The sequence below is a fragment of the Vicugna pacos genome, chromosome 19 (assembly GCF_048564905.1).
Source record: "Vicugna pacos chromosome 19, VicPac4, whole genome shotgun sequence".
Lineage (NCBI taxonomy): Eukaryota > Metazoa > Chordata > Mammalia > Artiodactyla > Camelidae > Vicugna > Vicugna pacos.
The window spans coordinates 33,513,256-33,525,701 of NC_133005.1; the positions used below are offsets into that span (position 1 = coordinate 33,513,256).

General features: G+C 37.8%; 1 protein-coding gene across 1 annotated transcript in view; it reads left to right on the forward strand.

The window, feature by feature from the left end:
• STK4 (serine/threonine kinase 4) overlaps positions 1-12,446 on the forward strand; it is a 76,230-nt gene that overhangs the window by 18,368 nt on the left and 45,416 nt on the right. The window contains exons 6-9 of the mRNA XM_006202502.4: positions 2,931-3,098; positions 5,173-5,310; positions 7,801-7,929; positions 8,620-8,806. Of these exons, the coding sequence (XP_006202564.1) occupies positions 2,931-3,098; positions 5,173-5,310; positions 7,801-7,929; positions 8,620-8,806 (622 nt within the window). The remainder of the gene's footprint in view (positions 1-2,930; positions 3,099-5,172; positions 5,311-7,800; positions 7,930-8,619; positions 8,807-12,446) is intronic.

Sequence of the window (12,446 nt, forward strand, 5' to 3'; positions counted from 1 at the left end):
CCATGTTTTCAAAACAGGAAGTCTAAAATTATCTGATTTTGTAAAATACATAAGTGTATGTGAAGTGTATATGTAGAAAAATAGAAACAGTTCTAGATATATGCTAGAATTTGCAACATTACAAATCAGTTTTCTTGGGTAGTAGAATATATATATATATATGTTTAGAGCTGGTGTTATGTACAGGTTTGTTGTTGTTTTTTTTTTAATTTTATATCTGCCTGAAACATGTTAGGGAGATTCAAAGTATTGTAACAGCCCAAAAATTGGATTGATGTTAAAAAAAGAACCCAGAAACTTATTCCATATTGTGATTTGTGGGCCTTTCAAAAGATTCTGTGGTTAGCACATAAGTAGAAAATACTAAACAGTATTATCTAAATAAGGAATCTTAACTAAGGAAACCAAATTGAAAAAAAAATTCTTCTGGTACTGAGTAAAAGGTATATTATAATTTAAAATATCAATTGCATTTAGTAATTAACATTTTTTCACAAAAGTAAAAAATAACAATCTTAAAATTCACATGGAACCACAAAAGACCCCAAATAGCCGAAGTAGTTCTGTGAAAGAAGAACAAAGCTGGAGGCTTCACATTTCTTGATTTCAAACTATATTATAAAGCTAACGTAATCAAAACAGTATGGTATTGGCATAAAAATAAACCCATAGACCAATGGAACAGAATCAAGAGCCCACAAATAAAGTCATGTTTATATGGTCAACTAATATTTGATAAGGGAGTCAAGAGGAAAAAGATGGTTTCTCTAGTAAATGATCTTGGGAAAACTAGATATTCATATGCAAAAGAATGAAACTGGGCCTCTTTCTTGCACCACTCACAAAAATTAACTCAAAATGGGTTAAAGACCTTAATAAAAGACTTGAAACCTGAAAGCTTCTGGAAGAAAGCATAGGGAAAAAGCTCCTTGACATTGGCAAGTGATTTTTTTGGATATGTTACTAAAAGCACAAGCAACAAAAACAAAAAAAGCAGGTGGGACTTCATTGAGATTTTGGCTGGGATTGAATTGAATTGTATTGAGGTTATGTTGAATCATAAATCAATTTGGAAAATATTGCCATCTTAATAATGTCATGCTTTAGAAGTTCTTTTTCTGCTCCAGCATTATGTAACTATTCCTCTATACCTTAGTACTTTTTGGATTTTGTTCTTTGTATATAAATTTTCAACCTATTTGAATTTATTCTGGTGAAAAGCTAAGATAGGGATTTAAGTGTAGAGTTTTACAAATGAGTAGAGAGATGCCCAGTGCTTTTTAAAAAATAATCTGTCCTTTGCTTGCTGATTAAAAATGAGATTTTAATCATGTCTTAAATTACACATATATATACATATAGGGGTATGTGTGTGTATGTGCGTGTGTGGTTGTGTGTGTGTGCACGTGCCATTATCTGTTTCTGGACTTAATATTTCCCATTGCTATGCTACTATACTAATATAACTTTGTAGTACAGATCTAGTTAGGTTAGTATCTACCCTTTACTCTTAATTTTCAAAAAATGTCTAGCTATCCAAATATCCATTTCTAATTGGAAATAATCCCTGAGAACAACTTTGACTACCACCATGAGAATGGTGCAAATTTGAAGTTTCAGAGCAAAGGAAGTGACTTAAGCAGTAAGTTAGTTTCTGTGTTAATTCTTTACATCGGACTGACAAAGTGAGACCAGTTTAAAAATATTACCTGTCATTTGCTCCTGACTGGCATAACCTAACTTAAGCCATAGACATTTCAGAAGGAAGATGGGTGATAGGATGAGAAGTCCTGTTGTATATTTAGTTCTGTTTAAAAATCTTTCTCTTCCTAAAATACAGGAATTCTAGAAAGGTTCTCTTTTATTAGGTTCATGCCATTCTGGGGAAGTATGCAAATAGTTATCTGCCCATGTGTACTGTATCCATGTATTCTTCAAGCCCCAAACTAAGATCACATATATATAATATTATATAAAATATGTATACATATTAGAAAATTATATATACATAAATATGTACATACATATATATAATTTTTTCTTTTTTAATTTCCTGATTGCACATGTAATACACACTCACATAATCCATCCAAGTGTTAGCAAAGTATACGGGATGGAAAATAGCAGTCCTTAGTGATTCTATCTTCTAGATATAACTGTTGTTACTGGTTTGGTGTATGTTATTTGGAAACTTTTTTTGCTATCCATATGACAACAATATTTATTATTATTGCTTGTTTTATTGTTGTTCTGATCATTCTTTTTTTTAAAAGACAAGGCTATATTATATATAATCTTGAACCTAATTTTTTTCACTTCACAATGTATCTTGTACATTTTTCCCATGCCAGAAACATGTACCTAGCTCCTTTTTTTTTTTAAGGTGCTGTTTCATTGTACGAATATTTACTGTATTAACTTACACCCTTTAATCGGTCATTTGTGTTGTTTCCTTTGTATTTTCTCCCCTTAGAAATATTTGTATAATGGTTTTGCATGTATCTTAGGGTACTTACACATTGGACACATTTCTGGAAATAAATTTGAATCAAAGGATATGAACATTTAAACTTAACAAACATTGCCAAATTGCCTACTAAGCCACTTTACCAGTTTACACTCCTGTAACATTGTATTTCAGTGCCTGATTTTCTATGCTATTTATCAGCACTAGTTATTATTAATCTGTTATGTTTTTGTCAGTCTCATTGTAGTGTTTTATTAATTGATTGTTATTTTTTTGTGTTTTTATAATTGATTGAGAATCTTTTATGTTTCTAGGTCATTTGAATTTCTTTTGTGACTTGCTTGATCGTGCTTGAGTATGGTTTTTTGTGTATTTCAAGACAAGACAGTTCTTATTGTTGAAAAGGACTCCTTTTCTCATTGGTTTTAGTGCTTAGTGTTGATTCCTCTCCTTCCTATTTTAGGATACCATGGCCAAGCGAAATACAGTGATAGGAACACCATTTTGGATGGCTCCAGAAGTGATCCAGGAAATTGGGTACAACTGTGTGGCAGACATCTGGTCGTTGGGGATAACGGCCATAGAAATGGCGGAAGGCAAGCCCCCCTATGCTGATATCCATCCAATGAGGGTAAGAAGATGGATAGAAAACCAGGGGGCTGGCTAGTTACCAGTGATCAATGGGAAGTTAAGTTAAATGACTTACTTGGTTAGGTGCCAAACAATAAATGAATTAATTGTAAATAATTGATAAATGTCAGTCTGGACTCCAGATGAGATACTTCCACTGGTTGTAGTGACTGATTAATTCAGGTTTAATCTACCCTTCTCCATTCCAGAGGTTGTGTATTGATAGCTCTCTGGCAGGACCTGGGCCAAGAAATGCTTGGTTTGACTTGTGCAGCATATAAATTTTTTTTAATGGTTTAAGTGCTCACATTTGAACATAACAACATTCGCTGGAGCTGAGAAGCAGTCCTCTCCCTTCGCATCTGCTTTCCACCTTGTCAGTCTCCACGAGTCCCTCTTCGTCAGGTGTCAGTTGTCACTCATTTCTCTGTTTTTCTTCTAGTACTATGAAGAGGAAACAGACTATTTTTTGAACTCATGTCACTAACACCCAGCCTGAATCATTTGTTGCCTTTTTCCGCCTGGCCCTCCTAGGGACTTACAGGTGTAAGTTCTGGAGGCTCTGTACTCTCCAACCTCCATCCATTTCTAAAGGATGAAAGGCCCATAGATTCAGTCTCCATTGAAACTTCTTCAGTGTTGATACGCTCAGCAGTTTCTAGGCTTTACCCACCCTCATCACAGCATTGTTAGGACCTCGACCCTGCCTTCCTCAGGGGCTCCGTAGTCCTGTGCACACCGCCCAACCCAGCTCCTCCTCTCCTCTGATTAAGTAGTCCTGTTTTTTTTTTTTTAATGGAAGTACTGGGGATTGAACTCAGGACCTTGTGGATGTTAAGCACACACTCTTCCACTGAGGTACACCCACCCGTAAGTCATCCTTCTAGTAAGACTTACTTTTTTTAAAGTATTCATGAGCCCAAAGATAAGCTCCCCTCTCTTTTGAGGGGCAGAAGTGGAGAAGGGTGTGAAGATTTATACTGCTTATATTTTTAGATTTAAAAAATATAATTTAAGCTGCTTATTGCAAAGAGTTTTTTTTTTTAAACTGCACCTCTTTTATTGGAAACTCAATAAATAAACCAGGTTAACCTCATTTTATTGCCCTTCACTTTATTGAGTTTTTAATAAATGGAATGTTTGTGGCAACCCTGTGTTGAGAAAGTCTCTTGGCGCTGTTTTTCCAACAGCGTTCGTTCACTCCATGTCTTTCTGTGACATTTTGGTAATTATCACAGTATTTCAGATTTTTTCATTGTTAATTTATTTGTCATGGTGACCTGTGATCAATGATCTCTGATGTTACCATCACAAAAAAATTATAATTCACTGAAGGCTCCAATGATGGTCAGCGTTTTTAGCAATAAAGTATTTTTTTAATTAAGGTATATACATTGTTGTTTTTGATATAATGCTATTGCACACTTAACAGACTATAGTATAGTGTAAACTTAATTTTTATATGCACTGAGAAACCAAAAAATTCACAACTCGCTTTATTGTGATATTTGCTTTATTGCAGTAGCCTGGACCCAAACCCACAATATTGCCAGTAGTTTTATTTTTTCGAAATAGTAGACTTTAACTGCAATGTAGTGGGCCAATTTTTTCCCAAGTATGCAGAATTGATATGGCTTGGAGGTTAGTGAATCTCTTGTGATTTAGAGGATTTCTGGTTTTATGTTCTCCTTGCAGTCCCTGCTTAACACTCAGGGGTAGTGGTAACTTTTAGGGAGGCCAGAAATTAGACAACTAGGGGGCTGAGGTTATTATCTTCAGGGTATTGGTGCTCTTAGGTCTTGCCTTTTCACTTTGAAAGGCAATGTACTGTGGTTAGCAAAAACCAAAAAAAGCTTGCTGGAAATCATGAGACTCAGGAGGGTAAGAATACATATGAAAAAGAGGGAGGAGGAGAGTGAAAGAGAGCTGTATCAGGTTCTCTAATTGTCATACCTCCTACTTTGAGGTAGACTTTTGTTGCAGTTTGGGTGGGCTTATAGTGGAGAAGAGAAAAGTCATTTTATAAAATTTTATTGGAGCATCACTTTTATTTTGCCAATTTTTTTTTAAACTAGGCAATCTTCATGATTCCTACCAACCCACCTCCCACATTCCGAAAGCCAGAACTGTGGTCAGATAGCTTCATGGATTTTGTGAAGCAGTGTCTTGTAAAGAGCCCTGACCAGAGAGCCACCGCCACTCAACTCCTACAGGTATGACTCACCCTGAGATGCTGCCTCTCTCTGTTTCATTCACATGCTGACCCAAAGATGCTGTTAACTCAGCCCCAAGGAGACGGTAGAGGCATAAGACATTTGCTGCCTCTAGGGAGGTTAGAATGTGACTGCTTAGAGAAGACACAGAAAAGAGTGTTAAATCACTGAACAGGACAATGCAAGAAAATCCAGGGCTCTGTGGGATTAGAGAACAGTAATTGACATTTATTGAGCACCTACTGTGTGCTAGATACTTGGCACATTATGCCATTTAATCATCACGTACACCCTGTGCAGGATGACTGTTATTTGACTTTCATAGGTGAGAAAATGAAGGTTTAGAGAGGTTAACTCATTTAGAGCCACTCAGCTGGTAAACAGCAAAGCCAAGATTAAGACCTAAGTCTTTTTGATTCCAAAGCAAGACTGCCATCACTTATAACCAATTCTGACAAAGAACTGGCATTAATGGCAGGTGCTGTTGTAGCTCAGGGTGGGAAGAGACCACTTTGACTAGAGATACCAGGAATGCTTTCTTGGAGGAGGTAACTGTGTGCCTGGGCCGTGAAGGATGGCTGGGATTTGGCAGGCAGTATGCTTAGTGGTTAGGAGCTTGGATTCTGGAGCCCAACTGCCCAGGTTTGACTGCTGGCTCCCTATTTACTAGCTTTATGCCCTTGGGCAAGTACCATGACCTCTTCATTGCTTTGGTTTTCTTATCTTTACAGTGGAGATAAAGTACCTACCTCATATGCCTCTTAAAATCACTTAATCTTAAGCTATACAGTATGTGTAATTTCAAGCAATGATTTACACATATGAAAGATAGTGTATTACGGATTTGACAAATATCTGCTGTTGTTATTGGGCGGGGCCGATGGTTTTCAATCACGTCAGATCCAATGCACCCTTTTTATAACCTATATATATATTTTTAATACTCATTATCCTTCTGGAATGAAACTCATAGATGGTAAAATCTGTGCCTATAATTTATAATCAGCATAATATTCACAGTATAATGGAGAAGTATAAAGATAATAGTTTATAACAAAATAGTACATATGTTAATAAAGAAATGCTCCAGCTTTTCAACTTAGACATAATTAAGTAGTTTAGTTAGACATCTGTACCTAGCATCATGAATGAGTTTAGATTTAAGAGCACTAAGAAGAACAGGAACTATTTCATTCAAGAAAGACAGGAAAATGAGTGGGTGGACACTAAAATAAATCTAATGTTAAGTAATACCACAACAGGCTCATTTGTATATGACTTAAGAGGAAGGTAATGATCTTACAGACTTCCCCAGTGGAGAGAACAAGGAAATATGATATTCTTGTGCAAGCGAGCTGGGTCTTATTTCTAAGAGTAGCGGCAAATTCTTTTCCTGCCTGGATGGGGTACTGATGAAGTTCTGTGGAAAAGCTATCTCCTGTATTTCGATCCTACCACAAGTTGAGGCATACTGTCCATCTCTGGAGTACTCGCAAAGACTTTGGAGACCATATCCTTTGATGAGTGGTGGGTAGCAGAGACTGGATTGCAAAGAGAAACACTGGGGACGATATCAGAGTAGGTTTGGAGATCAACAGGCAACCTCCACCCCTGCCCCCCAAAAGAATTTCCATATATAACTTTCACAGCATAGATTTCTTATGATTGTGTTACAAAGGCAAACAACAAAGTAAGATGGCATTAATTTTTAAAACTTTAAGCCATTTCTATAAATGAAATTCAGCAATATCCCTGGGTCTCAAGTATCTTTGCGGATTGAATAGTATCTGGACCTACATCTGTTACATATTTGTGACCAGTTTTAGTATTTCTGCAGTGCATTTTGGCACTAAAATCCTTTTTACCTAAATATGTGGTTGGAAATGCTATAGTGCATTGACTAGAAAGAATAAGCAAGATGGGTAAATTATTCAGTGATTTTTAAACACTGTCTTTATTCTGTTTAAGCCCCCTCTCCAAAGTCATCTCCCAAATTACTAGACTTTTTTTCGCTTATCTCTTGAGCAAATTTGTCAGTATTATTTATCAAAGTGTCTTTGTACTATGAGATATTTGGAAGATGTGCAGAACGTGCTACAATTTATAGTTGTGCAGGACTGTTGCCCATTTTTACAGGATTGCTTGTGCCCCTGCCCCCACTCCGTATTTGTGTTCTCCAAACATTCTAAGAAGCTCCCAGCACGTTTACAAAACTTCCTCTAGGGGGCGATACCTGCCTGCTGAGAATCTCTAGAGCTGGTAGAGAGAAATGGAGGCAACGTTCCTCCCAGCCGAAGAAGGTGGGCAGAGCTTGAGTGCATACGCTCAAGTGTGGGAAGTGTGGGTTAGCTGTTGTCCAAGGCATAAAGAGAGAGATCCATCCGATTCACTGGTTCAGCAAGGATTATAAGTACCTACCGTGTGCTAGTCCACGTTTTGGCACCAGTGCGGTATAAACCATCTCCACTGTCTTCCACTTTCTTGTTTAAGCACCCATTTGTCAAGAGTGCTAAAGGAGTGTCTATACTGCGGGACTTAATTAACGAAGCCATGGACATGAAGCCGAAACGCCAGGAAGCCCAGCAGCGGGAGGTGGACCAGGACGATGAAGAAAACTCGGTGAGGGACGGGCATTGGGGTGGGCTTGGGCGTTAGCGCTTGTTATTTCGCGATTGCCAAGCCAGGTGAGACAGTCGGAGATGTCGGGTCAGCCTGGAGCTGGAGACTCTTCTTGGACGACTGTGTCCCGCCCTGGACCAAGGCTTGCCAGGTCTGGGCTTGATCTTCTCACTGTGCTTCCTAAGACACTTCCAAGTTTTATCCTTTTGCCTCCGTATCTTCTCTTCAGTTTAACTCTTTATTCAGGAAGGAGAATGCTCAGGTCTGAGACTGGGTTTTTCCGTGGGGCATCTAGGATCCATACTATGTATGTAGCTTTAACACTTAAAGACTCCCTCACAACCCCAAGGGTGAGAGCTGTGTTACAAAATTCTATTAAGAAGGAGGAAGGGGAGAAGGAGGGGGTCCTTTAAGATTGCAGCTCTCATGTGGGTCAATTTATGACCTTCTTTGGTTAAATAAGAGTACTCTTAATGGAGTATAACCTTTAAAAATTGTGAAGCAATATATTGTACACCTGTAACATATATAATACTGTACATCACCTATACTATAAAGAATGTTCTCAGTTCTACAAGGTGGGTTTAGAGCCTGAATAAGTGTCACATCCATAAATATTTATACCAAGATGAGAAAACTCACAACCTTTTGATCACATTAGCCCTAATTTGAGATTCTGTCCTTTCACAGGAGGAAGATGAAATGGATTCTGGCACGATGGTCCGAGCAGCAGGGGATGAGATGGGCACCGTCCGAGTAGCCAGCACCATGAGTGACGGAGCCAATACCATGATCGAGCACGATGACACTTTGCTGTCCCAGCTGGGCACCATGGTGATCAACGCGGAAGACGAGGAGGAGGAAGGCACTATGAAAAGTAAGGCTCTGATTAGACAGACTGACTTCTCAGGCAGACCACACACACCCCAGAGGAAGCAGGTTCTCATGGCCCACGTGTTCTGCTCAGCCTTGAAGCCCTCTTCTTTTGCCACAGCCAAAGGGGTAAAAGCATTGGAGGGTGGGTGGGTGGTGAAGGGTCCAGGAGCAGGGAAACTGGCACGTGCAGTCAGAGGCAAAAAAGCATCAGCAACAAGAAGGGATTTACTTTTGAACCTGAATGGCCGTTCTCTCGTTGAATGTTGTCATTTTTTCCGTCTTTCCCTTGATCTGCGGAGGCAAGCACATGCATTGTTTTGGTGCAGAGTTCAAAGCGTAACAAATTTCTGAGCTATTTACTGTACATATTCTCTTTAGTCTGTTTTCATGATTCTCTGTGTGTCTAACTCAGGTTTACCAATTCTCAATCCTAAGGATGACTGTACAAATTCAAGAGTCCAATCAAATTCCCCCTAGTTTAAACCCATCTCTGCTTCTTTTCTTATCCTGGTGATCCTGTTTTTTTTTTTGTCTGTGACTGAGGCCTCACACCTGTGCTCAGTTCCCATTACGGAGGACCATTCTCTCCTCTCCCCTCAATGGTTTCCTTTCCCCTTACTCTGCATTCCAGACCAACTCACAGAGGAAAGGAATTTGGGAATACAAAGTGGTAATAATTGAGCTCTAAGTGTACAATTTAGCCTGAACTTTGCATAGGTTTAAAGCGTTAAGTCTCTGATCTTTTCATCATCTTTTTATTTTCCCCTGCCTTTTTTAAAAATTAGAGCTTCTTCTTCTAAATCAGGCATTGATTGGCAAACTGTGGCCACAGGCCAAATCCAGTCCGCTACCTGGTTTTGATAATAAAGTTTTATTGGAACACAGACATGTCCATTCCTTTGCATATTGCCTATGACTGCTTTTGTTCTCCAGAGGCAGAGCTGAGCAGTTGTGACTGAGATCATGTGGCTCCCAAAGCCTGAACTATTTGCTGTCTGGTCCTTTACAGACAAAAAGTTCTCTCAGCACTGCCTTAGACCCTCAGCTTTGTGATTGATGAATTCATCAATAAAGCTACCTTCAGTGCCTGCTGTATCCCAGGAACTTTGCTAGATGCTGAGGATATGAGGATACAGCAGGAATGAAGAAGCGATCCTTGCCCCGAAGGAACTCATTGTCTAGTGCTGGGGACAGACTTAATTACACTTCGGTGTATGAAATGAGCTTTAAAACAGAGGTAATCCAAGGGTGTTGGCGAAGCAGAGTGGGAGAGTATTTAACTTAGACTGGGGCTTACTGACAAATTCCTGGAGGAAAAAGAGGGCAGGAAGGTTGGCAGTGAGTAGGGTGGGTGGAGATGTTCCAGTAGAAGGAGCTGTGTCCACAGAGTCCAAGAGGCAAGTGAGCGGTGCCTGGGTTCAGGGGAACTGTGGCTGGTTTATTGTGGCTGGAACAGGCCGTTCCAGGGCTGTGGCTGTCAGGCAGCCCCCTCTAATTTTCACCTTTCAGGTCTGTGTATATAAATAATCAACCCTTTGTTTTTGAAGGGAAAAGATTTTCTTTTTCTTTTTTTTTCCTCCTGTTTTGGGGCCAAGGCTCATCATCCGTGCTTGGCTTCTGGTCAGAATTATACAGACGGTGAAAGAGTACTACTGTTGATGGATGTGTAAATTGGTGTAACTTTTCTGGAATGCAGTGTATAGTTAGAGTTTAAAAAGTTCAAACCTATGACCCAGTAAATTCCACTTCTAGGAATTTGGTCTAAAAAAATAATTGAAGATACAGACAAATCATCTGTAAGAATTTTTCAAATTATAAGTGTTACTTATAGTTATAAAAAAAACTGAATGAACTTGTGTTTAGGTAGCAGTTGATTGATCAAATAAATTATCATACATCCGTAGGATGGAATGTTATACCATACAAAAACATTAAAAATCCTGTTTTTGAGGTGTACATAATGAGTTGAGGAAATACGATGTTGAGTGAAAAAAGGAGGAATCAAAATTATATCATGACTCCACAAAAAACAAAAGAAAAAAATTACAGCATGACTCCAGCTTTACAGAAGTAAAAAGATAAATTAACATGTTAATGCGTGCATAGAAAAAAGACTGAAAAAACAATCAAAGGCTGGAGAGAAATAAACCAAATATTAAAAGTAGGTAATGGGATTATAGGTATTTAAATTTTTATTTATTTTCCAAATTATTTTCTGGAGTTGTTATCAGAAAAAAAAATCTCACCAAAAATATTGCTGGTGTCATAGTGTGTCCTGTAAATTAGGACTTTGAATTCTGCATTGCCTTTAGAATCCTTTTTTTTCCCTTCCTTCTTCCTACTTGCATTGTCTTTTATGGCCTTAAAAATGGTTATTTACAAAAAGTTTATAGAAACATTGTCACTCTCTGCTAGTCTCTTTAAATTCTTATCCTATCAGTGTTTTTAGGGTCTGTTTCATCCCTTAGACTCAAGATTTGTTGTTACATAAATTATCGAGTGAATGCTATGTACTGAATTTAGTTTTTCATTTGCTCTTTTAAGTTGCCAGTGTGATTTGTTAGGAAGGTTTGTTTTGCAGTAATGAGCGGCTGACTTCTAGTTTTTTTCATTGACTCTGAATGCTCTATCTTCTACTTGTTTTAAGGGCTTTAATTATGCAGATGATTATAATCCCTGTGTAATATAACTAGGCTGACCCGCTAACTTGTGTTGTGCCTGCACGTGTTATGCAAAATCTGCCTTTTTTTTATTTAAAGAATTTTGTTCCAAATATAGTTTTCATATTTCAAGGACTCATTAATTCAGTGGGTTGTTTGTTCAGTTTCTCAGCTTGGATAGTTTTAGCATGTCTAAGGAGAAACATATGTGTTTAATTACAGTCATGAGTTTTAAAAACCCATTTAAAAACCTCAGTAGTCACAGCTGAGTGACATTAAATAAACTTAGTTCATAATCTGCTGCAGGTCTTATAATTCAATTTTTGAGTCACAAGTTCGATAGATTTGCCACTTATTTTGAGATCTTTACTCATTATTTTAGGGATTATTTAAACTTTTCATTATGGAAAATTAAAATATACACACAGTTATACAGAATAATATTATGACCCCTATGGACATATCACCTAGTTTCAAAAATAATACACTACCCATCATATTTCAGCTCCCCCCACCCCAAAGAAAATAACAAACTGAATTAATTTACAACAAGTCTCAGACATTAAATCACTTCTTCAGAATTGATTTTTAAACATTTGAAGAAGGCTATCTGACCAAGCTTGGCTCAGCTACTACCTTAATCAATACAATTAAAAGGTTATTCATTTTATTTATCTTACTTGTCCCTTATAGCTTTAGTAATCCACATGTTTATAAAACTGTAAGACTCATGACTAATACAGAACTGGAGTTTCTTTCTAGTTCAAATTTGTGTAAATAAGGCTTTCTTCTAGTACCTTAGAAAAGACTTCATTTGCCACTGTTCTCATTTGCTGTATTAAAAATTATTATACCAATGCAATATTAGTCCACTGTTAGAAAAGAAAGTAGTTTATCCCCAAGTCCACTCACTCCATCAAAGAACCTTAAAACTAATCTTGATGGTTCAGTTTTCCCAACGGGCCACTCAGCTTAGTGCTG